The 27,963-nt window shown below is 41.1% G+C and overlaps 1 protein-coding gene across 2 annotated transcripts in view; it reads left to right on the forward strand.

Annotated features, from left to right (window-relative positions):
- The window catches only part of FAXC (failed axon connections homolog, metaxin like GST domain containing), a 67,514-nt gene extending 44,626 nt beyond the window's left edge, over window positions 1–22,888 (forward strand). The window contains exons 6-7 of one of the 2 annotated variants that reach the window (XM_077998343.1): window positions 10,908–11,024; window positions 21,114–21,924. In XM_077998343.1, the coding sequence (XP_077854469.1) occupies window positions 10,908–11,024; window positions 21,114–21,403 (407 nt within the window). In that variant the 3' untranslated portion in view covers window positions 21,404–21,924. 2 annotated transcript variants of the gene reach the window in all.
- Window positions 22,889–27,963: the final 5,075 nt, after the last annotated feature.

The following is a 27,963-nucleotide window of genomic DNA, read 5'->3' on the forward strand; positions in this document are numbered from 1 at the left end:
AATAAGGGGTGGGGGTCAGGCCTGGCCCTGGGAGTCTGGCTGTAGAGCCAGATGCTCAGTAAGTGCTTGCTTACCGAACAGATGGCTATAATTCATCACCGGGGTGCTCACCAGGTACCTGAATCTGCTACCTCCTTTCTACCCCACAACCATAGTAAAACACCTGATGTCTCTTGCCTGGATTTTAACCACAGTTTCTTAACTGATGTCCCAACCTCCAGTTTTGTTTTTTAACACTAAGAGTGGTTACTTTGAAATGGAGACTAGAGCTGTAGGCTCTCAGTTCCTCTTAGGCTAACATTCAAACTCTTTTTTTCCACAAGCCTAATTCTCACATCTCCAACCTCATCTTCTACTTCTTCCCGTATGCACCTTGACTCCTGCCACACCAAATTACCCTTGTTCCCTGAAGTCCACTGTGCTGTTCTGCAACTTCATGCCTTTGCACAAGCTATTTCCCCTGCTTTGCTTCACTTCACAGTTTCTCAAGACTTATTTCCACTTACTCAGAAACTTTCTTAAGTTTCTCCCTAACCTCCCCCAACATCCCTGGGCTGTGTTGGAGGTGCTTCCCTTCTGTGCCGTTTCGCTGAGCGTGTACTTCCATCGAGGGAGTGCTGTGTTATACTTGTCTGGGTTCTTCCTGTCCTCCTGCCCTCCCCCACTTTCCGATAACCTTGCCTGTGGACACTGTCGTCCTGAAGGAATTGACTGGCTTCCCTCTAGTCCTGGTCTCTAACAGAAGGCCTAGTAAACAGTAATCACTCAACTATTTGCTGAATGAATACTAACTTCCCAAGGTCAGTTGAGGCAATCCGCAGTGTTATAATACATATAAGACAGGACAATATAATATATTACAAAACATTAATAGAAAAGTTTCAGAAGCCTGTTAGAAAAAATACACTTTTGGAATGAGCTAATTCCTGAGATTAGGTGCAATTTAACTTTGAGCTTTTGGCAACCAAGGTAAAAAGGGAAACGTGGGGTTTGTGTTTATTTTCTAAGAAAAGGAAACACTCAAGTTCTTCAATGGGGACAATTTTTTTCTTGGTCCTGAATTCTAGGAGAAGATTCTTCCATGGATGTTACATAAGGGAGAGTGGGTTTCCTTGTAGACAGTTTTTTTTTTTTTAATTATTTTATTTTATTTTTTATTTTTTGAGACAGAGTTTCTCTCTTTTTGCTCAGGCTGGAGCGCAGTGGTGTGATCTTGGCTCACTGCAACCTCCATGTCCTGGGTTCAAGCGATTCTCCTGCCTCAGCCTCCCGACTAGCTGGGATTACATGTGCGCCCCCACGCCCGGCTAATTTTTTTGTATTTTTAGTAGAGATGGGTTTTCATCATGTGGTCAGGTGGGTCTCGAACTCCTGACTTCCGGTGATCCATCCGCCTCAGCTCCTAAAGTGTTGGGACTACAGGCATGAGCCACCACACCTGGCTGACCGTGTTTTTTGAATATAAACATTTGTAAAAACCTTTCTTAATAAAAGCTCAGGATTGAATGTTGAAGTTCCAAGAGCATTTCTTTGAAGATCTACTTTAATATAGCTCCTATATATTTTTTTCTGATCAAATTTATTATACAGTTAGAGCTTAAAGAGCCTAGAGGTTTTGTTAACTTGCCTTACAACCATAGCACAGGCACCTCTTAGACCTTCTTTCTAATACAAGTTATTTTTTGTGGGAGAGAGGGCAAGCCATGACAAATCTTGAATGAAACTGTTTTACATTTAATATTTTGGTGACCTCCAGAGGTATAGCTCTCCCATGTTTTTGGTAAAAGAGAAGTCTTGTTGCATTAGACACTAGGTGGTCTAACCTTGGACATTCTCTTAAGGGAACATAAGGGCCTGACTTGCCATGCTGCCTGGTTAGAAGGTCATCTTGTCCTCCTGGGGCAGTGTGTTAGAGTAGTATGGGGCACGCCAGAATACCTCTTCATGAACTTTTAGCTCAAGCACCTACACATGTCCTTGGTTGAACCCCAGATTTCTAGACCCTGGAGTTCCATGCCATCAAGTATTGAAAGAGATAATTTTGGTCTAAAATATTTAAGGGAAAGGTATTATAAATAGTTGCCATTTACTAAAAGTAAATATATTTACTGAATACCTACAGTATACTGGGCACTGGGCTGAGTACTAGGATGTAGTCCTAGTGTTCAAGTAGAGTTCATCGCCTGGTGTGACTTCTGTCCTCACTGAATATACAGTCTAGACAAAATCACAAGAGGAAAACATTTTGATGAGACCGTCAGGGCATATAGGTACCAAATAGGTCCCAGAGGACTTAGTTCACTTGTCAGAGAGGTTATTTAGCATTGCCTATTTATACATTGGAGGACGTCTCCCAAATATCATAATTTAAAATTTAGCATAGTTAATATACTTTTTTTTCCCCATTGACCCCACTATAAGTGAACAAGATCAGGCAGTTTTGATTTTTTATGATCAAATTCTTCAAACAGAAAAGTCAAAGAGCAGTACAATGAACAACTTTATAATCACCACCTAGATTTAATAGTTAACATGTTGTTATATTTGCTTTACCTACTTTTTTTTGTACAGAAGTATTTTAAAGTAAATTACAGATATCATGACGTTTAATGCCTAATCACTTTTGAATGTAGTTCTGGGAAATAAGGATGTTTTCTTCTTGTAGTAGGCAGCCCCCAAAATGGATCACAGTGACCCCTGCCTCCTGCTGTGCAGCCTCTTGTGTATTTCTCTCCCTGTGAGTGTAGGCTGGACCTAGTGATTTGCTTTTATTTTTACATTTTTATTTTTTTGAGACAGAGTATCGCTCTGTCACCCAGGCTGGAGTGCAGTGGTATGATCTTGGCTCATTGAAACTTCTTCCTCCTGGGTTCAAGTGATTCTCCTGCCTCAGCCTCCTGAGTAGCTGGGACCCCAGGCATGCGCCACCATGCCCGGCTAATTTTTGTATTTTTAGTAGAGACAGGGTTTCACCATGTTGGCCAGGCTGGTCTCAAACTCCTGACCTCAAGTGATCCGCCCGCCTCAGCCTCCCAAAGTGCTGGGATTACAGGTGTGAGCCACTGCACCTGGCTGTGATTTGCCTTTAACAAGTAGAATGTGGCAGAAGCATCGGGATGAACCAACATTCAATAACAAAATGAATGTGGCTTCTATCTTAGGCATCCTTTCTTTTTTCCTCTTGCCCTCTCACTTGTTTGCTCTGACAGAAGTCAGCTCTGAGGTGAAGTGATCTATAGAGAGGTCCATCTTTGGCCACGAACCAATGAGGACCTGAGATGTACTAACAGCCATGTGAGTGAGTTTGGAAGGAGATCCTCCCCAAGTCAACCCTTGAGATAACTGCAAAGGGCTGGCATCTTCATTGCAGCCTGTGAGACACCTTGAGCCAGAGGCACCCAGCTAAGGCTATCTGGTTTCTTGACCACAGAAACTGCAAGATAACCCTTGTCTGTTGTTCTAAGCTGCAAAATTTGGGGGTAATTTATTATGCAGACAGCAATAACTAATATACCTACATAGCCCCAATCCTATTAATCCCAGTAGGCACTTCTTTCAGCTGCTGCTGGGCTGTGCAGAGTAAAGCCAAGCTGTCAGAAGAGGTTGTCATAGCTTATCCTGCTATGGTGGGTGGCAAGTACCCAATCTCAGTTGCCTCAAGTTATTTATTTAGATAAAAAGTTTTACATCTTGTAGAAGTAGAATCTTATCTTTCAGTCTCTCCAGGGACTATTATTATTAGCCATTCTGATTTTAGCAGGAGTATTCTCATCTTGGCTGTGAAGAAACCAGGATCTATTCCAAGATTACAGATCTTGGCGCACAAGAGGTTTCTGTTTCTGGCTTCAGTGATCTTTGAGAAAGAAGTGTGCACTGGAGAAAGTTCTGTGGCCATCCTGGTTTTTATTCACTTTCTTTCCTTCTTAAAATTTTTTGATTTTTAATTTTTGTGGGTACATAGTAGGCATATATATTTATGAGGTACATGAGGTGTTTCGGTACAAGCATGCAATGCCTGTGGCCATTCTTAACCATTGAATTGTCAGGACACAGAGACAAGCACATTCGGTAGAGTAGTAACATGGTCTCCCACAGAGTAGAAGATAGAGATTCAGTCCTGCACTTGAAGAGAAGCATCACACAAGAGTTTTGACATGATGTCCAGCATGCTGATGAATGTATGGTTTGAGAAGGTTTAGGATTTCCATGTTTAAATATAAGATCGAATGCAATTTGGTTTCCTCCTAAGGGATTGTGTCTAGCGAGTTAATCTGAGCAAGGCTCACCACTCTGGGCATGTCCTAAACAGCGCTGGTGGTTAAAGATTTTTACCAGTTTTTGGTGATTATGCACTTGTTTGAAAGTGGTCAAGGATCCTGGATTCCAGCTAAGGTGAAGCCTAAATCCATAAAATGAGGAAAGGTCCTTCAGGAATGTGGAGTCTGCCTGCAGAGTTGAGCTTTTCTGGCCCCGATGGCCAAACACAAAACCTCCCACTAGAATCTACTACTATTCAGCTTTCTCAAAAGATGGGCGGGTTCCTTATAAAAGGATTTGAACTTAAATTTCAACATGACATTGTGTTCTTTCTGATGTGGTGTTTCATTAACCAGAATCTGGGGGCTACCAGATAGTCGTTATTGAATAAAGAGATAGAACAGCTTGTTCCTTTGATTGCCCAGCACAGGGCAGATGAGACAGAAATGAAATTGAGGGGAAAGCCTGTCTTGGAATGCAGTTTGAATTGAGTGATATATTTTCTTTATCCTCAGAAGATGTATTTGGGAAAGTGATACTGGGGAGAGAGACTCATATAATTTTTATAGCCCTCAGATCTCACCATGTCAGCTGAATTGTGCAGTCACTCAGAAGCAACAATATTGCAGCAGCTTCAAGAAGAGAGAGAACCAGGAAGGCTGATCATCAGTGAGTTGGTAAAACTGATATCTTTGTTGGAGATGTTAGCTGTAGATCTTTAAGGCTTCCGGGAGCTGCTTAGTGATGCTAAATTATAAGTGAGCCTGAGTAGGCATTTGCCTCATCCTGAGGAATACTTTCCTAATTTAGATATGTAAAGTCTTTCCACACTGGTGCAAATCCTTCATCTAAGTTTCCTAAAATTATAAAGTATGCCCATGGATTCTCTGAGTGTCCGGAGTTCAGAAAGTGTTCAGACACATTAATAGAGGAGAAGTACAGAGGAGTATACATAACCCATTGCTTAGAGTCAGGGATTTATGCACTTCCTGCTTTCATCCATAAGGAATTGTAAGAGCTGGGACATCAGCAAAGAGACAGGGTGATGGTGGCATTGGTGGCCAGTGAGAAAGGTGTCGAGATAGTTCATATGAGCTGAAAAGAGATACATTTTTGTGTGTTCTTTCAGGAAGTCTTATTAAAAATTACAGGAGTATCTAGTTGCTTTCTAGAATGAAATCTGAAGAGGGATTAAATTAAGGAGCTTCTTCTGGTATTTTCTCTACCCACGTTTATTTCTTCCCAGAGTGTGAGCAAATTGGCGATCGTGAGCTAATCACAATCTATACAGTGATTTTAGAGTACGCTTGTATGAAAACAAGCGCTTTTTGAAGGAAGTGGCTTCTCTTATATATTATTTCTGACAAAGTGGGGTCTGATCAGTTGTATAAGGGAACAGGAAGTAGATTTTATTTTTCCTATAGCTTTGCCCTGTGGGACATTCACTTGCAGAAAAAAAGTTTTAAGTGTGTGCTCTTTGATGCTTGGATGGTAAGATTACTGTGACCTCCTATTTCCTTGGGAAAAGCACTCAAAATCTTTGTTTCTTAATTTTTATTCAATTTCCAGTTAATGAAAGGTGAGAGAGGGACAATTAGAAGTGTGAATAATGTCCACACTGATTTTACTATAATTGCCTGCTTATAAATCACATGAGTGCTCAGGTATAGGGAACCCTATGTAAAACACACAATTGTACTTTATCTCTTAGACTCATAGAGAAATGAGTCTTGGAAAATCTTTTGATTATTCTCTTTAGTTTCTCCCTTGAACTTACATTTTATAGCACAGCCAGCCTTGTTTCCTTTGTCACTTATAGAATTTGGAAATTTAGCTAAATTGTGGAAGTGGAGCTGACAGTGACCAGTGGGAAGTGGGAAAAGAATTAGGGAGGAAGGAGATGAGATTCAAACGTTCATTTCTGTAGTGTTTCTAGTGGTCTGAAATAAACTTTCTGTCTACTATCTCATAATAATATATATGAAAACAGGTGATCAGTATTTCCTTAGAAGTATGTTAGTGTAGACTAGGAATGGGTGTTGTGATAGAATAAATATGGCCATAATTTTTTTTGTGAGTTCCAGAGGAAAGAACTGAGATGCATGGTAGAAGTTCTAAGGCTATTTTGTTTCAGTATAAGGAACCATCTAACCACAGAATAGTCTGCCCTGCCCAATAAATTATGGGAGAGAAGTTTCAGCAGGGTTGGGGTTGGGATGGTGAGTATTTGGTAGGAAAGTGTGAGAAGGGATTCCTATACTTGGAGAGAGGTTGGACTGGTTCTGTCCACATTACTTGTTTTGACTATTGGAGATGAGTATAAAACAATTTCTTGTGTTAGAATAGCACCTCCTAGTTTGCAAAATGCTTTCACATTATTATACTTTTTAATCACTATTACAGGTCTACATTCTGAGAAAGGACAGAGATCAAACATAATTAAGGCTATCATAACCTTAATTGATGTTTCCTATGTGATAGGTGCCAGATGGACAGAGAAGTAAAATAGAGGTTTACTTGCCCTCAAAGTGTTTAAAAATTATTAGGAGATAGGACCTACACGTAGGTAGGACTGAAAGATGGCTGTGTGATTTACCTAATGTGTGAGCTAGACCAGTGGTTCTCAAAGTGTGGTTCCTGGAGCAGCAGTACCGGCATTACTTGGGCTCTTGTTAGAAATGCGGTTCTTGGATCTCACTCTGTACCTACTGAATCAGAAACTCCTGGGATCAGGGACTTGAGTGAGTTTTTTAGAAAAATCTTTCAAGGCCTAGTGTGGTGGTGTATGCCTATAATCCCAGCACTTTGGAGGCCAGGTCGGGAGGATCACTTGCACCCAGGAGTTCAAAACCAGCCTAGGGAACATAATGAGGTCTCATCTCTACTGAAAAAGGCAGGAAAAAAAAGCCTTCCAGGTGATTATACTACATGCTCAAGTTTAAGACCAATGATATACTCTAGTTTAGCCCAGTACTTCTTAAGCTTCACTGTGCACAAGAATCACCTGAAACAGTGCTATTCAAAGTCTGGTCCAAGAACTGCAGACTCTCCTGGTGATTTTAATGCCTCTAAAGTTTGAGAAACCCTGACCCGAAAGCTTGTTAAACACAGGTTCTGTTGTCCCATTCCCAAGTATTCTGATTCAGTTGATGGGATCTGAGAATTTCTAACTAATACTCAGATGCTGCTGGTGCTGCTAGACTACTCTCTGAGTAGCCTCACTCTAAGCAATACGTCCCTCTGGGATTTAGCAGAGGCGTGGACAATGAGAGGTTCCAGTAAACTGGGACAGTGTGGGAAGCCTTCATGCAGTGGAGGAGGTAGGACTTGGTCTGAGTCCTAAGGGAAAGGTCAGGCTTAGATAGCCAGAGTTATTTGGAGCAGGGAGGATAGGATGAGCACCTACATGTTTGGCTGAAGTAGACCATTCATAGGAGGTAGAGCTCAGCTTGTCCTGCCCAGGTCTGGAGAGCGTCGCACACTGTCAGCTCTCGTGCATCCTCCCCAAGGAGGCAGCTCAGAGCCAGGCAGCAAGCAAACAGCCCAGGATTGTGAGCACTCCTCAGTTATGCTGCGTATGCCCCCAATTCCCCAGTGGAACTTTCAGGTGCATGTGACTCTCTGCTTGTCCCCTCCTATTCTCTTGGTTCCTTTGCTCATCAAGTTCAGCTTGCTTCAGCTTTGCAGCTTGCTAGTTCCCTCAATTTGGCCTAAGTCTTCAGGCCTGGATTCTGGACATTCTTCTCAGACTCAATATTGCTTCCATTCTCCCTGGACAACTGTGCGTCTTTGTCCTCTATTGTTCTCCCTGCCCTGCTCATCCAGCCATCCGCTCAGTTACTACTCAGTGGGGGTGAAGGACCTAGTCTACATGCTCAGTCCTCTTCCACATACTCTTGTCTTTGCTGTGTCCCTTATCTCCTGGTCAACCCTCTGTGGCTGCCCATGACAGCCACAGAAGTGGAAGACAATGTGGGAAGAGCTGGTCAGGCTTGGTGGTCAGGATAAGCAGCCTTGGGTTAATCAAGGTCACTAAAGGCTTATAACCAACGATCCATGATATAGTCCAATCACAGTGAACTCAAGTCTGTGTAAGAGAGCTAATGTCCATCAGGACCCCTTAACATTCTTGTTATTCATGGTTTAGTACTTCCACTCAGTTTTTTGTCATCCTTGGGTGTCCCAATGGTTCCTTCATCTACAATATGGCCTTTCTCACAGAGAGGAGCTGCCTAAACCACCAGGAGAGGTCATATGAAATTCTACAGATATCCAGGGCCAACTGTCATTCTCCAGCCGCACAGTAGAACCAGCCACTCCCCCTGCCACTCCCTCTGTGGGCTCTCCTTCTCCAGATCCACATGGCCCCTCCCTCTTTCTGCATAGTCACTGTCCTTGTATTTCATTCCTGGTCTCTGCTGTCTGATTGCCACGTGAAGACCAAGCCATGAGGTCTGTTGGGTCACTCTGGGCACCTGAAGTCACTTTGCTACTATCAGCATGTAGACTCACCCTCATCATCAGGAGGGCTCTGCACCCTTGGGGAGGTGTTCTGGGTGCTTAGAAGCTGGCCTCAGGTGGAGCATACTTCAGAAGGTCTGATGTACCCTCGTCCCTTCACACCCGGGGCTTTGATGTTTTCAATCTTCATTTTCCCTCACCAGTGGTTCACAGGTCACATTCCGAGCTTGGAGGCTGGCAGGGGAATTACAGGTGCCCACATATCCCTCAGCTGCTTCTGTCCATCCTGTGGAAGTCACCGGATGGTTCACCTCCCAAAAATGAAGCTCACAGTGTCTCATCACCCAAGTCTCCTCCCTCAGTGCCCTTCACAAGTGTCCTGAGTGTTCTGCTTTTGTCAAAACCCCCTGGTCGTGAGACCCGGGGCCACTTTGCGAACCCCAAGAGTGCTGCAGTCTGAAGCCTTTAACTTGGCCTCTTTGTCTCTAAGCAGAGTCAAATCTAATTCGATTTCCTTAAAAAAAATTTCTTTTGCCAAGCTCCCAAAGGCCAAAGCTAGAACAATTTGAGCAACAAAATAATGAGAGTATTGGATTATAGCCTATAGAATAAAATAGATATCCATTAGTGCATACTTACATAAATAAATAATTGAATACATTAGGAAATGGGAAAGAAAGGACAGTAGAATTCTAATCAATACGAAGAATGAGAGAAATCGAAACTCACAATGAAGCAAACACCACAGTAATATTTGCTTCAGATAACATCCACCAGTGGACACTAAAATTAGCAGGCCAAAGTTTGAGGAGAAACAGGATATTTATAAAGTCTCAAAGTGTCTCTGTCAAGATTATTAGTTACAAAGGAATAAATCTTAACTTTATAGTGAAAAATCTAGCAGATGGCATCTTTACCACATGGTTAAGATTAATATCGTAGTCATAAGATATAGGACATTACATGCTCCCTGATATGATGCCCTGCAAAGGTGTATTAGTCAGGATTCTTCAGAGAAACCAATCCATTAGGATTTATTATACGAAGTTGGCTCACACAATTATGGAAGCTGACAAGTTCCAAGATCTGCAGGATGAACTGGCAAGGTGGAGACCTCGGAGGGACCAGTGTCCCAGTTTGAAGCCAAGATCGTGCCACTGCACTCCAACCTGGGCAACAGAGTGAGACTCTGTCTCAAAAAAAAAAAAAAAAAAAAAAAAGTCTTAGGAAGTTGATAGTGTCAGATGGGATGTGGAAAGGACTGGAGAAAGGGAGGGGCTATCATGAGTGCTAATGTACGTTATGTCATTTCATCCTCACAATAGCCCAAAGAAATAGACACTCTTAGTTTCATCCCCATTTCCAGATGGGAAAACTGAGGCTGTAGAGGTTATGTGATGACCAGATTCCCACAGTGAATAACAGTGATGCCAGGATGTGAACCAGGCAGATGCATCTCCCCCAGTGCTCCTTCCATATGCAGCAGTGTCTAACAGTAGCCTGGGAGTTGACTTGGGTCAGTTTTAATAGGTTGAGTGTGATAGTCCGGTGACAAGGCCTGGATGAAGTCAGTAGTGTGAAACATCCTTTCATGAGAGCCTGATGCCAGGGCTGAGCCTGTGACCTCATAGCTTCTCTTAATGTTTTCCATGGAAGCTGGTCCTCAGAGGTGAGAACCTTGCCAGGACCATGTAGTGTCATGGGAAATCTCACCTCCAAACCTCTTAAGGAGCTTAGGCTTCTTGTTTTTCCTGGGGAAATGTATTTAAATTAACAATGTAAGTGCTGATGTTGGCTGTGCTTGCTTTGGGTTACTTTTGAGACGATTTAAGCAAACTTCCAGGTGTTCTTAAGCATCACAGACTTGACTTAACTAGAGTTTGAGATGAGTTCCCCAGAGGTCTGGTGGTGATCAATTCTCCCTTTTTTCCATGAATGCCCTCTCTCATCTGCTTATTTTGATATGTTCCTTGTGTTGCTATCCTTTGGGTTGGTGTATCACATGATTGCTTAATTCATTTTACCTTTGTTCTATTTTTTTTTAAGCAAAAGGGTGTGCATGCATTTAGACTCTGCAAAGCTTTTTGGTATTCAGTATAAGAATGTGTAATAGAGTGTGCTGAATGCCATTGTGATGATGTGAGGTAGTGCGGGCCAGCCCAGTGACTTCTCTGCTTTATTTACTGCAGGTGATAAGAAGTACATCATGGGGCCCAAGCTTTCCACTCTTGACGCCACTGTCTTTGGACACTTGGCACAGGCAATGTGGACCTTACCAGGGACAAGACCTGAACGGCTGATCAAAGGCAAGCCCTACACACCTCTTCAGGTTTTGGGGCTTACTGGGGCTGGGTGGGCAGTGGGGTAGCCCAGTGGAGAATTCTAGACCAATGCTTTGGTCTTGGGTGTGCTTTATGGAGATACCAGGCTGTGGTGTACAGGGCTAGGGCTGGTTCTCTGTACTCAGGATACTTTGGGGTGGAAGAGAGTCTGGGCTTCTCACCTGTTGTCTTGCCCAGACTATGTTCTTAGTAGTGCTGACACAGATCCTGCCATGTTTTTATGCTAGCGCTTTTCTTCCATCTGCTTACATAGTGGGACTTAAGATTTGTTCCTGAAATAGGGTTTGAATTCCACCTAGTGCCCTTGGTTTGCTGGTTTTCCTTAATTTCCTTTGGGCAGTGGGGGCTCCCCACTTTCTGGTATATCCAGTGCTACAGCAACCACGGTGGGGTGACGCTGATGAACTCACTGACTGTTTCAGATGTTCTGAGTCTAAACCGTTCTTAGATGTTGCACATGTAACTGTAAGTACATAGGATTCTGTGCCATTTGCATTCAAGCCACTCTCTCCTGTTCTAACAGAGTGGCTGTAGATCATACACTAAGAGTAGCAGAGCGGCCAGATGCAGTGGCTCATGCCTGTAGTCCCAGCACTTTGGGAGGCCAAAGCAGGCAGATCACAAGGTCAGGAGTTCAAGACCAGCCTGGCCAACATGGCAAAACCCCATCTCTACTAAAAATACAAAAATTAGCTGGGCATGGTGGCATGCACCGGTAATCCCGGCTACTCGGGAGGCTGAGGCAGGAGAATCGCTTGAACACAGGAGGCGGAGGTTGCAGTGAGCCAAGATCATGCCACTGCACTCCAGCCTGGGTGACAGAGTAAGACTCTGTCTTAAATTAAAAAATAAAACTAGTAGAGCTAAAAAGTTCAAGACTGTGGGAAAATGAAAATGTCAACAGATATTTTGTAAGTCTAGTGCTTTCCAAAGTATTATTATTATTATTATTTTTGAGACAGAGTCATGCTGTGTCACCCAGGCTGGAGTGCAGTGGTACAATCTTGGCTCACTGCAACCTCCACCTCCCGAGTTCAAGAGATTCTCCTGCCTTAGCCTCCTGAGTAGCTGCGATTACAGGCGTGCACCACCATGCCCAGCTAATTTTTGTATTTTTAATAGAGATGGGGTTTTGCCATGTTGGTGAGGCTGGTCTTGAATGCCTGACCTCAAGTGATCTGCCCACCTTGGCTTCCCAAAGAGCTAGGATTACAGGCATGAGCCACCATGCCCGGTCGCCCAAAGTATTATTTATGTTAATTTTGACCAAAGAAATACAATCTTAGTACTTTTTTTGTGTGATGTGTACCTTGGATGTGAGGCCTGTCAGAATTACAAGAGACATGAGAGGGGAAGCTAAGGAGCAAGGATAAGTAGAACCCGTGCTAGAGGATGAACATATATGTGTGAGTGGGTGTGGGGTTGTAGCCAAAAGTAAAATTCATGGTGGAAATGGCATACAGAAAGACAGCTCACCTTGGATTGATGTGCAAGGGACCAGATCTTGGGGTGTGTGTGTGTGTGTGTGTGTGTGTGTGTGTGTGTGTGGTGGGGTAGGGTGGTGGGATATACAGATGGTTCCTGACTTACCATTGTTTGACTTATGATTGTTGAACTTTAAGGTTGCGAAAAACAATACTTATTCGGTAGAAACCATACTTTGAATTTTGATCTCTTCCTGGGCTGTCCATATGTGTGGTGCAATACTCTCTTCTGATGCCAGGGGGTGGCATTGAGCCACACTTTCCAATCAGCCATATAATCATGAGGGTAAACAACTGATACTGTACAGTGTGCTGTGTTGCCAGATGATTTTGCCTTACTGTAGGTTAATGTAAGTGTTCTGAGCACGTTTAAGGCAAACTAAACTAATGTATGATGTTTGGCGGGTTAGGGGTGTTAAATGTATTTTGGACTTTATATATATATGTGTATATATACACACACACATATATATACATATGTACATATACGTATACATATATATGTTTTAATGGGGTCTTGCTCTGTTGCCTAGGCTAGAGTGAAGTGGCATGATTGTAGCTTACTGTAATCTCAAACTCCTGGGTTCAAGTAATCCTCCTGTCTCAGCCTACTGAGTAGCTGGTACTTCATGACTGAGACACCATGTCCAGCTAATTAAGAAAACTTTTTTTTTTTTTTAAATAAATGAGGTCTTCCTGTGTTGCCCAGGCTGGTCTTGACATCCTGGCCTCAAGTGATCCTCCTACCTCAGCCTCCCAAGTAGCTGAGATTACAGGTATGAACCACCGTGCCCAGCTGATTTATGATATTTTTAGCTTTCAATGGGTTTATAGGGATGTGTCCCCATATAAGTCAAGGAGCATCTGTATGTGGCAGCCAGGGCTTCTGGGAGAGGCTTCCCCTGCATAGTTGCGTGGGAACTGTTTGAGGCAGTACCTAAGCAAGTACCTGGGGGCCAAGGATGTGGGGATCGAAGTTCAATAATTAGGTTTGGGGAAGAGGATTGACAAGAGTTAATCAAAATGTTTATGTCCAACTGAGCAGGCTGGGTATATAGATGAGAGACCAGTAGAATAGCACATAGAATGCTCTTAATAAATGTTGGATGGATAGCTGGATGGGTGAATGGATGGATGGATAAATAGATGGACGGATGGGTGAATGGTTGGATGGATAGATGGATGGATGGATGGAACCAAGCAAGGCAGAATCATACAAGAAACTGAGGCAGGCAAGCAGTCATGTGTGGGTGTCATGTAGATGGGTGGGGAGGTGGTGGAGCCTGCAGCTCTGTGTGTGTGTGTGTGTGTGTATGTATGTATGTGTGTGTCGATTCATGTGCATGCCCAGGAGGTTAGACCAGGCTGATGCCAGTAGCACTCACTCTCCACATCCTCTTATTGGTGGGGACAGAGCCCCGGATACATGATCAGACTTCGTTGGAATGGGTCAGGTATTGATCTAAGGTCTTCTGGAAGTTCAGCTGAGTGGGACTAGGGATAGTATGGACTGTCATTTAATTTCCTAAATGGTCATTATGAGGATGTTCCTTGTTTTGCAATACACTGGAACTTCTCTAAACTAAATATGCTATCACATTGGTGAGGTTTGTGGCATTTAAAATAGCAGTTTCTCTTTATTTTAATCCCATTTTTCCATAGTGATCTAAAAGATGTTGATTCCTTTTAGTTCATTTAGGGCTGTGTTTTATATCCGTTCTCTGTTCCTATTATTTCCTACTCTGTTCCCTCCATTCTCCTACCATACCACCCTTACACACCCACATGTACACACCCACCCGCATCTACTCACATGCTCTATACACACCCCCACACACACTCACTTGTACAGTTATACCTACACTTCTACCCGAACACATCCCTACATACACACGTGTGCACATACACATACAAATGTGCACACACACACTGTTGTAGTCATCTGTTACTTCGTCTGAAGTATTTAGAGACCCCATTATCAGTAGAACTCACAGACGCTATAGAATTTTTTCTTTCAGAAATGATGCATTTTTTGTTATGATTTGGCCCTTTTCTCTATTACTTCCTGAAAGGACTTGAGGCATTTCGTGTTCTTTTAAAAGAAATGATCAGCCTTTTGGAGGATTGATTTCGGGCCTCATGCACATCTGGGGAGTCTGACACCATCGTCTGCAGGGGGCTTTTGGCACACAGTTGCATGTACTTTGATTCTTAAAGTAGCTTCCAGCTTTCCCTGGGTACTGGTGTAGCATGAATTATTAAAGTCCACAGGGATCTCTAAATCCCATTTTAGGCATTAGTTCCATACCCTTTCTAAATCTTTGGACGGGAGCTGATAACGTGCAGCCAAACTACTACTGCCGTAATTTGCTCTCAACCTCTTTCCCTGCGTTTGCTGTCTCTGTGGTAGAGACTTTCTCGAGAGGTAACATGAGAAGGGTTAAGTAGAAACAACAAGCAGCCTGGAGATTTTAGAACTGGGTGAAACCCAGGCATGTGAATGGCTCGGATTCTGGCAGTTTTCTGCTTTAGCTTTGGAACAACAGAAGCACCACTGGCCTTGCCTCATTGTGAGTGTGTTTGGATGAATATTAGTTTTTTGGTCCAACGTATTATTTACAAAGGCACACAAGCTACTTCTGGAACCATGTAGAATAGTATGAAAGTTTCCTTCATTTAGATGAGCAGGAGGACAGGCTTTGAATATACATATGTATGCATTTATCTATCTAGATAGACATATAAATATGAGTGATAATTTGCTTACTGAAGAAAATTTAGAAAAGATAGAGAAGTTTTAAAAGAATAAAAAATAACTCGTGACACCATCTTTCACAGAGAACGATTGCTGATATTGTGGTATGTATCTAATCTTTTATCAAATAGAAATATGTATATATATATTTTAAGTTGGGACCATAATGTTGATACAATTATAACCTAAAGTTTTAAAATTAACTGTATTTTGGCCATTTCCCTTGTCATGAAATATTCTTCAAAATGGTATTTTTAATAGTTGCATAATATCCTATCCTGTGGCTACATGGTAATTTATGTGATTAATCTATTTCTGGACTTGTGGGTTGTTTTAAATAACTTTTACTAATATTTTATAGTGAATATTGTTATAAATATATACTCTTGCTCATCTCTGGTTATTTCCTTGGGCTAAATTTCTTGTTCGGTAATTACTGTCTCAAAGGGCATAAGCTCTTGGTCTACATGGCTAAATTGCTTTCTAGAAAGATTATACCAATTTATATTCTCATGAGCAAAGTCTGAAAGTACTTCCAATTTTTGTTCCTTGATTGGGGTTGAATATAATTTATTTTGAAATTTTTGCCATTTTATACTGAAAAAATCTCAGCTTTATTATTAGCAACATTCTTAATGTGGAGTCAGATTTGACATTTTAATCAGGGTTCTTATTAGAGAATTGCATGTGGATTGGGGCGCTCCTTAGAACCGATGTGGAGAGCTTGAGAAAGCTGAGAAAAGTGAAATTGAAGCCATAATGGGTCAAGAACTCTGCAGCGTGTCTGCCTGTCCTCCAGAGTCCTATCAAAACCACAGACCTTAATGCGATTTTCTGAATTAGGAGGAGCCCAGCCTTCTGTGCTCTAGGAAAAACCTCATTCAGCAACTTTCACCAGCAATTATTTATTGTACTTGAGTGTCTTTTTACTTAATACTTGATAGATTAAAAAGTGGAAAAAATGCTGCATCTCCTTGACCAGCGTGTAAATATCTCCTCACTCCTGCACTCTTACTGTCCTCCATCTGGAGGGAAGTGTTCAGGAAGAGGTTGCTGTGAGGAGATTTGGGTTTCAGGAAAGGGCTGGATCAAATTACCTTGGCCTGTTTTTGTATTTGGAGATCTGGGAATTAATATTTTTTAGCTTCAAGGAGACAAGGCAAAGGGGGTGTTTTCATTACAGTATTCAAGTATTTTAGGAATTTTTCTGAAGAGGATATATGCTCAGTGTCCTCTATGCCTGCGTGACAGATGCTAAAAGGAGCAACCAAGGGTGTAGTCAGCGCCTAGCGTGGATCTGGAACAGGGAGGTGCTGAGTAAATACCTGTAGAGCAAATGAGTGTGTTTGGATGTTGGCCTAGGTTTTCCAAGTTATTTGCTGGTTCGTGACCGAGGGCTGGCAGGTGCTGCTGTGAGACATTGGCAGGCTTCTCTCTCACCCGCATTCCTGCCTGGCATGATTGGCAGCTGGGAGAACCTTAGTTCTGGATTCTGGATTTGGTTGATAATGTTTTCAGCATCAGATTGTACAGAATGTTTTGATTATTAGAGAAATTAGAGGAATACAGGAATATAAAATGTGTCACTTTATTCAAAGAGCAGGGAGGGTATTTCCATTTGAGAAACCCAAGTCTTTATTCTATCTGGGATTATCTTGTGGGTAGAGGGGCATTCGACTTTCTGATAAATGTCCTCTCAAGTTGTCTGAGAATATCACTTTGTTTCTTACCAATTGATTTTATTGGATTTTTGAATATGAAAAGTAATACATGATGGTTACAGTAAGTTGAATTACAAAGGTATAGTTTAAAAAGTTTATGGCCTTCTCCTCATCCATGTCCAATATTATTTCCACAGAATAACCAATATTAAGGATTTAATGTAAATCCTTTTGCGTCTTTTTTCATGTACAGATTTGCATATGCATATATGTGTTTCAGTTTGTTTATTTTCACTGTTTTTAAACGAAATGGAATTATATATACACATTATCTATAACTTGTTTTTTTCACTTAACAGGATATCATATCATTTTAACAGCTTCACAATATTCTATAGCATAGATGTACCTTAATTTATTTAATCAAAACCTATTGATGGAGATTCAGGCTGTTTTCATCTTTTACTTTTCTTCTTTTTTTTGCTTAAAAAAGCTTCATTTGATATCCATGTACATATATCTTTACATACCACTGCTTTCATTATAGTTGAATAGAGTACTAAAAGTGAAATCCTGGGCCAGGAGATATGCACATTTAAATTTTTGATAGATAACATCAGATTACTTTCCAAAAAAGGTTATAGCAATGTATGCCCCTGCCAGCCATGTAGTACAATGCCTGACCCTCCACGTTCTCATCAGCATTGGATGTTATCAGACTTTTTTTTACCAGTCCAGTGGATGGTACCAGTCCAGTCCCTGGTTCAAGTGATTCTCCTACCTCAGCCTCCTGAGTAGCTGGGACTACAGGCGCCTGCCACCACGACTGGCTAATTTTTGTATTTTTCAGTAGAGATGGAGTTTCGCCATGTTGGCCTGTCTGGTCTCGAACTCCTGGCCTCAGGTAATCCGCCCACTTTGGCCTTCCAGAGTGAGGAGATTACAGGTATGAGCCACTGCGCCCAGCCTGTATAGGCATTTATATTAACACAGGCTTATCTCTGTCTCACACACACACACACACACACACCCCCACCCCAACCACTCCACACAACCTATTTCTACTGCCAACTTTTTCTGTTCTTTTGTCCAGTAGCATGTTAAGTGGCTCAGCTGATGGAGAATCTAGCCACAGAAAGAGATAGGCAAAGCCTGAAAAAGATAAAACCCAACTATAGATGTCCACTCTCTGTTTCACTCTTTATCAGGGGCAGGAATTGAGGAGTGTGTGGGCTCGCAGCTCTTGGCTCATCAAAGCAAACCCTTTCTCAACTACATGTGGGAATGATCACTTCTTTTATGGTAACTCATTGCCATTAAGGGGTGGCACCTGTCTCCTTACAAGTCTTGAGACCTCAAGAATAATTACAGAAAAATATTCCATGACAGGTAGTGCAATACTATTAATTCCCAGGCCATGCTGTCAGCTCATCAGTAGAGAGCTGAGTGGAGGTGAAGGGCATGAGGACTAAGGAGGTTAATATGAATTCAGCAGGTGAGTGAAGCACTTCACATGCCTGGCACACAGTTAGGAGTATATAACCGTTTGCTATTATGATTATTAATTTTTATTATTGCATACTGAAGTGGTATTAATGTCACATGGTCACAGAGCAGGCAACTCTTCCGGAGAAAGGTGAAGAAACAAGTCCGTAGAAAGAAAAGCCATGAATGAAGTGGTATTCATAGATCCCGTGGATCTTGTGAATAGATTCTGATTTTCTGTAGGAAAAGCTAGTAAGGAATGGATTTGATTGAGTCAAATAGGGCTGGCCCCAGGTCCTACTGTGAAGTGACTGTATTTCATCTTTGATGTCTCTTTACCTCCCCAATTAGATATTTTATTTTCTCTTGCTGCTGCCTTCACATCTTTATTCAATTCTTGGTTCCCTGGCATTGGCAGCAATACCTGTTGAGGCGTTTCATGACTGTCCCTATGAGGGAGAAAGTAAGTGAAGGTTTTCCAGGCTGCATCTCCTCAAAAGGAGCAATGGTGTTGACTTCTGGGTTTCTGGCTCCTGAGCATGTGCACAAATATCTTTTAGAAGAGAATAGATTTTTACATAGTGGGGGTTGAGCTGTTATAATTTGAGAAGACTGGAAATGGTGACCTGGAACCAGTACGTGTCCATGGGATCCATGAAGCAGGGGGATTTGCTTTGTTTATGATTTGCAGGGGGTGTAAGCAAAACAGCAATCAAGTTTTGAAAAATTTTAACAACATGGGAAAATGTTTACAATAATGTTACAGGAGGTAATATGTAATAATAATGGCAATAGGTAAATAGAAAAAATACTGAAAGAACTTACACCAACATGTTAATTCTGATTATCTTGGATCAATGAAATCATGGGTACCTTTTTCTTCTTCTTTATATATTTGTACAGTTTCTGTATACAGACTAATTCTAATTTTCCAAAATGAGAATATGTTATTTTCCTTAACAGAAAAGTTAAATAGAGTAGTGACAAACTGTCATTAACAGAACCATTAATATGGAAACAACCTAAATGGCCTGTGATGGGGATTCATAAAGATAAACTGAAGCTACGGTACAGCCATTATAACAGTGTGCAGTTACCACTGTGGTCAGAGTGTGAAATTCAAAGATTTTTATTGTACATTGTTCAGTGGAAAAAAGTAGGATAAGAAAAAGAATAGATAGTAAATCCTATATAGCACATGTAAATATATGTAAATGCATGTGTAAGTATGTACATTTCTGGAAGAACATAAATGAAAATGTTATTATGGGGAATGGGATTATTGGTAATGCTTTTATTTTTTGCTTATCTGTTTTTTCTAATTTTCTGCACTAAAACATGGATTATTTACACTGTAAATGAATATTTATATAACTTAAATCCAAAGATACTCAGAGTAATAATGTCCTATAAGAAACAGTAGCAAATCATATATTTATAAGCAATGTTGCCATCTGCTGGATCAAAGGGAGAAACTCACCCTCTTTCTTTGTGTTTCATTTGGAATTAGGAAATGAAGGCCAGGTAGAGTGTCACGTTTCAGACAAATGCCTAGACAGTAATAGTGACTTAACACAAGAGTTCCTTTGATTCATGTAAAAAAGAAGTAGTCTAGTGACTGAGTGGGACCCGGATCCTGAGTACCGCTGTTCAATTTCATGTAAAAATTTAAAAATATCTTATGCTAAGTGTATTTGCAGGCACACTTATCCATAAAGACAATTCTGAGTTATCCATTTTATGGATTTTTTTGGGGGAAAAGTGTATGTCCTAACATAACTTTCTTCAGCTACTTGGCATGGTACTTAGCCCATAGCAACATTGCAAAACTTTGTTGAGTAAACGATTACTTCTGGCTGACTTAATGCAACCAACAGTTGATGTATTTTCATGGAATATAAATTAATTTATATATGAACCAGTCAAAGCATTAGTTCTCTTGATATGTAAACAGAAAATAATAAAATGCTTCCTAAAGCCAAATGATGGTAGTTTATCTGCCATTTTGGATAAACTACCCCCTCACTTCTCATCATCATCAGACTCACTTCTTCATTTCATTCTGCTCACTCACTGAATTTAACTTTTCTCACTCACCGTTTTTTATTATGTGCATAAAAACCTAAATATTTTCACAGTATCTCTATGGAAAAATACTGTTAATGTTTACCTTCCCCACTACTCCAGTTTCCCAGAAAGCCTAGTGGCTGGATGTCATAGTTTGGGCCACTGTTGCAAAATGCCGTAAACTTGGTTTCTGGTAAACAACAGGAATGCATTTCTCACAGCTGTGGAGTCTGGGAAAGTCTGGGAAATGCAGGATCATGGTGGGAAATGCAGGATCTTGACTCTGGCCCATTCAGGATCTGGCGAGGGCCTGCCTGAGTGAGGGCCCGCTTCCTGCTTCCTGGACACAGTGCTGTCTCGCTGTGTCCTCACATGGTAAAACGGGGAAGGCAGCTCTCTTAGGCCTCTGTTATGAGGGCACTAGTCCCACAAATGAGGGCTTGGCCCTCATGAACTAACCACCTCTTGAAGGCCCCACCTCCTAAGACCATCACATTGGGAGTTAGGATTTCAACATTGGAGTTTCGGGGGAACACAGACCATAGACGTGGTAGACTGCTGCCTTTGAGAACTAATCCTTGCTTTCCTTACCACACTGCAGGTGAGCTGATCAACCTTGCCATGTACTGTGAGAGGATAAGGAGGAAATTTTGGCCAGAGTGGCACCACGATGATGACAATACCATCTATGAATCTGAGGAGAGCAGCGAAGGCAGCAAAACCCACACCCCGCTGCTGGATTTTAGCTTTTACTCAAGGACAGAGACCTTTGAAGACGAGGGAGCAGAAAACAGTTTTTCCAGAACCCCAGACACGGATTTTACCGGACACTCACTCTTTGATTCGGATGTGGACATGGATGACTATACAGACCACGAACAATGCAAGTGACGTCCAGCCTCGCTGACGCTCTTCCTTGGTACCTGCCACTCCCTGGGTTGGTCCATTTTCCCAGGTAGCAATCCATCCGAGCCGGGAGGAGATCGTCATGCTTGGCACAGTTTTCACATGCTAACTGGACTATAGCAGCCTTATTTCTTTTTTGTACAAACAAAACACAGAACCATTCGAATGACTCCATTGAAAACAAACAGGCAAAAAATAACAATGTCAGCATGGTTCCTGAAATCCATTTTTGTTTTCATTAGAAAACTATTAATAATATTGTGTGGTAGAGCAGGTGTAAGAGCGGGTTGTCAGCTGATAGTGTTTATGATGATCCTCTTCAACCTTGAGGTCTTAGTTGTGAGATGGATTCTTGAACCTCCTTCATCCACCGGGATTTGAAGCAATGAGAGATATCATCAGAGAAAATGTAGGAGATAAATGTCTTATGGTGGCTGCTTGTACTTTATGTGTGTATATTGTATGTTGAGACATAAGTCAAATAAAATCCACAGATATTCAACGAACACCTACTATGTGCAAAGCACTGTGCTAGGTGCTAATCAGTATACGTTTTATTCTAAGCCCTGCCAGTGACTAGCTGTGTGATTTTGAGCAAATCTCTTATTAACTATTGTGTGCCTCATTTTTCCCACCTGTCAAGTGGGGATGACAATACTCTCCACCTACCTACCTCACAGGGGTGTTGTGGGGATTCATGTGGTAACATTCGTATGGCGCTTTAAACCTCTTGGAAGTGGTGCGACATAAACACAGCATTTTATTCTTTATTGCACTTCATGCATGTGAAGATTTGAGGGCAAAGGAATTCCATATCCAGGCAACCACCACCACAGTCACTTGCAAAAGCTGAACAGATGAAATACACACAAAGGTACACTTAGGACTTTGCCATCATACCTTTCTGTGATCTTGGCTGAATCAAAATCTTTTGTTGAAAGAACATTGGAAATGTTTTTACAAATTATCAACAGCTACAAACAGTCTTCAGTTCTACCATGTATTTGCGGAAAAGTGGTTCTTTCATTGCCTGAGCTCACCCTGGCATGTTCTGTGTTGATTCCAGAGTGTTACGTTGCCTACGTTTGATTTATTTGAGGAGAATAAATCTCAGGAATATGGCAGGTTTCATAGAGTTGAAGGGAAAATATTTCATTGATTTTTGTAAGCAGAAGCCTGCCAACTTGTAACATCTTTTTGAAAACAAAACTTGCAAAGATGTATTGAAAAGATGAAGTAGCAAGAGGATACTTGTATCAAAGCACTCTGTGCAGTGTTAGATTATATGCAGTTTTATTAATGCAACTTTTCTGGTGTTTTAGGCCACTGCCCAGTGAGAGGAGAACAATGCTGAGAACAAGTCTTAATGTTTTTGCTGTCTCCTCCCGGTTCTCTCTCTCTTTCCCTAAAGTATTCTATGAACTGTTGGCTTACCCATATTTGTGAAGGCTCCCTATTTCTAAAGATGAAGTTTTTTTTTTTTTTTTTTTTTTTTTTAAGGACATTTTCCAGAGACACATGGGGCAGAGATGCTGGGTGATGGCTGTTGAATTTGGGCTAGGAGAGCCAAGTTTTACAATTGCAAACAAAACTGTTTTGCTTCTGACCAACATAAAGATTGCTCATTATGGGGTTAAAGAGGCACTTCTTAAAATACAGAAACTTCTGAGAAGTCCATGCACTCTACTTGAAAACAAAACAAAACAAAACAAAAAAACCACCTCTTTGTGAATATAGCATTTGCAAAACAATCTTAAAAGACTGCTGTAGATTCGCAAAGAGGTAAAGAGAGGAGAGTTTTTAAGGCTGCTTACCACTTAAGCAATTGTGTAGGGCATATGTGACTGGGAATACGTGCTGAGATACCCTAAGTTAGAAATTCTTATTCCACGGGAAACTTAGTTGTTAATATCTTATTAAAACCAGTCTTATTTAAAGGGACTGTTTGATGCCTAATAAGAATGTGGTGGAGAAGATATGATGGATAAGCCTGTTTGAGGCTCCAGCGTCATTTGGGAGGACTGTTTGCCTCCCCTCTCTCTAGCAAGTGTGTTTTAAGGCCAACTGGTGGCATTTCTATGTGACTAGGGAGACTCCTGGACTGAAAATATGAGTATAATGAACAGGTGGACTGCAGACCTGTCTCCACAAAGCATGGGTTGTCCTTTTCCCACCACATTTTAGCTGAAAAGAAATGTATTGGAATTTTTTTCTATAAACAATTTATTCTTACTGTACAGTACCAAGTGTGATGTATGTTCTCTCAAAGGATGATTAAGTTATGAATGTAGATTCATATATGTTTTAATTTTGTATTACTTGGAATACAAGTATGTGGAGAACCAACTTTGAAAATGAAGTTGTAGAATAAGTCATTCCATCCAGGTACCTCTTACAGGGGCATGAATGGACATTGCTACCTGGAGTCTTGGACAGTTGCCTGACAGCGTATGACTGGGCATCAACATTTTGTAGGTGTCAATATGATTTAGAGCCCTAGAATATGTTCCTGCTTTACTTTCCCAAGGTGGGTTATGCAAACAGAATAACCAAGACAAAGTCACCATGGTGTGAGTCTTTATCCGGAAGGATTTAATTTTATGTGCTTCATTCTTAAGCTACCCAGATTTGAAATGTTCTCCCATTTCATGAACAGGTGCTAATTATAAGAAAAAACAATAAGAAGTTAAGGGACATTTTGGTCATCTGGCTTCTTGTTCAAGTTCTGTGTTTCCTTTTTTGCTGGAAGATAACTTGAAGTATGTGGTCTTTAATGTTAACAGATGCTTTTGGTTGGACAAAAGACCCATAGGCTATTCGTTCCTTTTTTACCTCTCATTGTAAAAGTAAATCAAGCTCTTGTATCCACCTCTCTTTGCCCACCTGCACTCTCACTCAACAAGATTAATGAGCAGAATCATTGAGCTTTACTCTCCATCAGAACAGATATAAGGACAATCTATATTTATGCAAAGATGAACTACATCGTCAGCATTTACCAATTTGTTGTTGTTACATAATGAATTGTAGAAAGTGACACTGCCAAGGCTGTGGGCTACCTGGGAGACTAATCACAGACTTGGAACAACTTGGACTTGAATCACAACTGCAGTCTACTCCTCAAGTGAGCCCTGCCCATGTATACTGAGGTATTAGAGTATATTTTTGTGAAAACAGCTAAGGTTCAAGGAACAGACATACTAAGGATTTTGGCCTTGTGGGTCTTGCTTAGATTTGTTTGAGAGAAAATGTAGAGTCATAGAAATGTATAGCTGTGCTCAAAATTAGCTGTAGAAAGCACCTTATTGGCTCGGTGTCACATACATACTTATTTGAAGGGCAGGACCAAACACTGAGGTCAATATGGACATACTTATTTGAAGGGCAGGACCAAACACTGAGGTCAATGTGGTTCTTTCCATTACACCATGTTGCCCTTGATGGTTTCTTTCTATTACACCACCTTGCCCTTGATGGTTCTTTCCGTTATACCACCTTGGCTTTGTTGTCTTATAGAATGCATGTTACCTGAGAAGTCACCCTGTGTTCAGAGAACCAGCACGTCTCCAGCCATTCCCTGCTTGGAATCCTTCACTTTTGTTCAGCCTGGTCAAGACCAATACAAGAGACCTTTCATCAGTGCAGGGCATTGCTAGACTCTGCAGGGCATTGCTAGACTCTGAAGAATAGCAAGATAGATTCCCAAATCACCAAGACTCCTCATACTTTCTTATGTATCTCTTAAAGAACCCATGTCCATTCCCTCACTTGCTGAATATTTACAGAGCACCTACCCTGTGCCTGGCCCTAGAATCTACACTGGTTGCAGAGTGGCAAATAGAACAGCACAGAACTCTGATTTCAGGGCATCCCTTTTTGCCTAGACTTCTCTAGCCTCTTACCTACTTGGCCACTTCCCTGTTCCATTCCACCCACTACAAATGGATTAATCTTTCTAAAAAGCTCTGGCCCTGATGGGGTGTGGCATTGCCTCAGGGTGAGGGGTACTCCTTAGGGTCTGGTGTTTTCACCTTTATTCACCTTGTCTGCGTAGCTCCTCCATGAGAGCCATCCAGTGCAGCCAGGTTGATCCATTTGCCATTGCCTAAAAAAGCCTCATGTGGCCCCCGCTCTGTGCCTCTGCTCATGCCAGTCCTTCTGAAATGTTCTAGTCTCTGCTCCACTGTCCCAAGTCATGCCCATCTCTCAAGGTCTGACTTCGTCAGCTTCACATGAAGGCTTCCCAGCTGATTATAATCTCTTCCTTTGAAAATGAAGCACTCATCATTTTCTTCCCTGAAGGTTGCATGGGAAAGATGCTCAGAGTGGGTCACATACCATTAAATAGTGATTTTTCACTTTTTGTGTGTCAGGAACTCCACTGATAATCTAATGAAAGTTCTATACCCTATTCCCAGAAAAATACATATATGCAAATACATAAAATGTTACAAATAAATTCAGGAAATTTAGAGACCTGAAATTATCCATGGTTTTCTCAGGGGGTTAATGGAACCCAGTTAAAAAGTCTTGTTCCCAAGAGTCTTTAAATGTTATCATTGTGTTTGTTCTTGTTTTTAACACAGCCAGAGAGAAGAAAAATTGGTACAGGCTATGCAAGCAAAAGTAATCTCTATTATCCATGTTCAGTATGTCTTGAGTGACAGAAAAGAAGAAAGAAGTGCTCTTAGGTTATTTGAGAAAATTTTGTTTTGGAGGTTTGAAATTTTGAAAGTGATAGGATTTTGTTGTTGTCCTTGTCATTTATCTTTTAACCACCCCCAAAATTGATTTATCAAAATGAGTTCAGGGCCAAGTGCGCTTCATTTCAGCCCTGAAACCCACCGCTTCTGCATGGATAGGGCAACCAGCCTTGGCTGAAGGTGGGAGAGAGGCTGGAGTTTTCCTTACAGAAGAAAGATCTGCACAATCAGGTTTTCCTGTATTCATTCATTCATTCATAGAACAATTGTTGAGTGTATTTTCAATAAAAGGTTGGTGTGTTTTGTTGATAGGGAACAACTCAGGTTATTCTTCTTTCTTTTATTTATTTAATTTATTTATTTATTTTAACAGAGTACAGTTATTTTATTGTTCCTGACTATGACCCAAGATCCTTTGTTCTCCTTTATATGCAATGCTATTTAAGTCAAACTAGAACTGATAAAAGTACATTCAATGACAAATCCTTCCCAGGCTAAATGCTGGGCTCTGGCAACCCATCTTTAACAGGTCCAGGGATCAATTACATGTGATTGTGAAGTGCTTGACCTTTATTCAGTTGCTTCCTGTGGTCTGGATATAACTTGGGAAGTTCAAAAGGATCCCCTTGGTGGATGAGGAGGGAGGGGCCTCTTACCTGTAAGACTCTTGCTAGTGTCAAGGGTGGATGCGAACATCTGTGGCATGTTTTCCTCATCTGAATTCCTTAGTAGAAACTCAGATTTTTGGTCCCTGATTTTCAAGAATATCTTAAGGATATTTAAGTTTCCTTAATCTTTTGAGATTAGACTGCTGGAACCAGCAACATTAGCCTTGCCTGTTAGCGATGATTACAGGGGGCACTGAAACATAGATTTAAAAAAAGGGACTCAGCTGTTTTGGAGCTGACAGGGTGACCTCCTCAACCATTCTGCTTTTGCCAAAGCAAGGAACTTGTCCCCAGACCCAGGCCCTCTAAAACTCCTGCTGCTGGCTGGACCACGACAAACTAGGATGCTCAAATTTCATGGGGATGATTGCCTTAAGTTGTCAGATTGGTAGACAAATAAAGGGGACCATTGCAATAATAAAACAAATAACCTATAGATATGGTCTAGCAGCACCAAACTGACCATTTCAGTGGGAAAACAAGTCATCTGCAGTAAAAGATGGATACGGTACTTTAGTGTTCTGTACACAAATAATTTTAGCAATGAACTTAATGGCCATCATGCATTTTTGAAACAATCCACTAACCATAAAGCAATATATATCATAATCAATTAACTTTATAAAAAGTTGTGTTACTAAATGTGACTAATTCTCCTCCCACCCCCACTAGCATGCATTTATTTTTATTTATTTGTGGCTCTGGAATAGAGTAACTTTCATTTATCAGTAATGCTTAAGCTTTTATCCTTCTTTAATACCTTTTTTGTTTTTAGTTACCCCATGGCTTCTAAAAAAATAAGATCCAACTTCTGAATTGCTATGTTAGTTAATGGTGGCTAAACAAATAGCAGAGGGAATATAATATAATTGTTCATTGAGGGCTAAAAAAGAGGGATGCTGTGAATATTTACTATCTTCCTCCTCTTTGAAAAATAATTTTCCTCTTTCCTCTTTCATTGTTCAGGATCGGAAATGTTCTTTCGTATTTGCTTCTCTTCTACAAGAGATTATATTTGGCTTATTAAAATATAAACCATGTCCAAATGATTGTATTTTTATCTGTAAAAAATTATGCCTGGGATTTGTTTTTTGCAGAAATAAGACTAAAGACTTCTGCTTCAGTAGGGGTGACATGTTTGTGTTACTGCTGTCAAAATGATTTTATTGCAAGT

The sequence above is a fragment of the Macaca mulatta genome, chromosome 4, assembly GCF_049350105.2.
Source record: "Macaca mulatta isolate MMU2019108-1 chromosome 4, T2T-MMU8v2.0, whole genome shotgun sequence".
Taxonomy (NCBI): Eukaryota; Metazoa; Chordata; class Mammalia; order Primates; family Cercopithecidae; genus Macaca; species Macaca mulatta.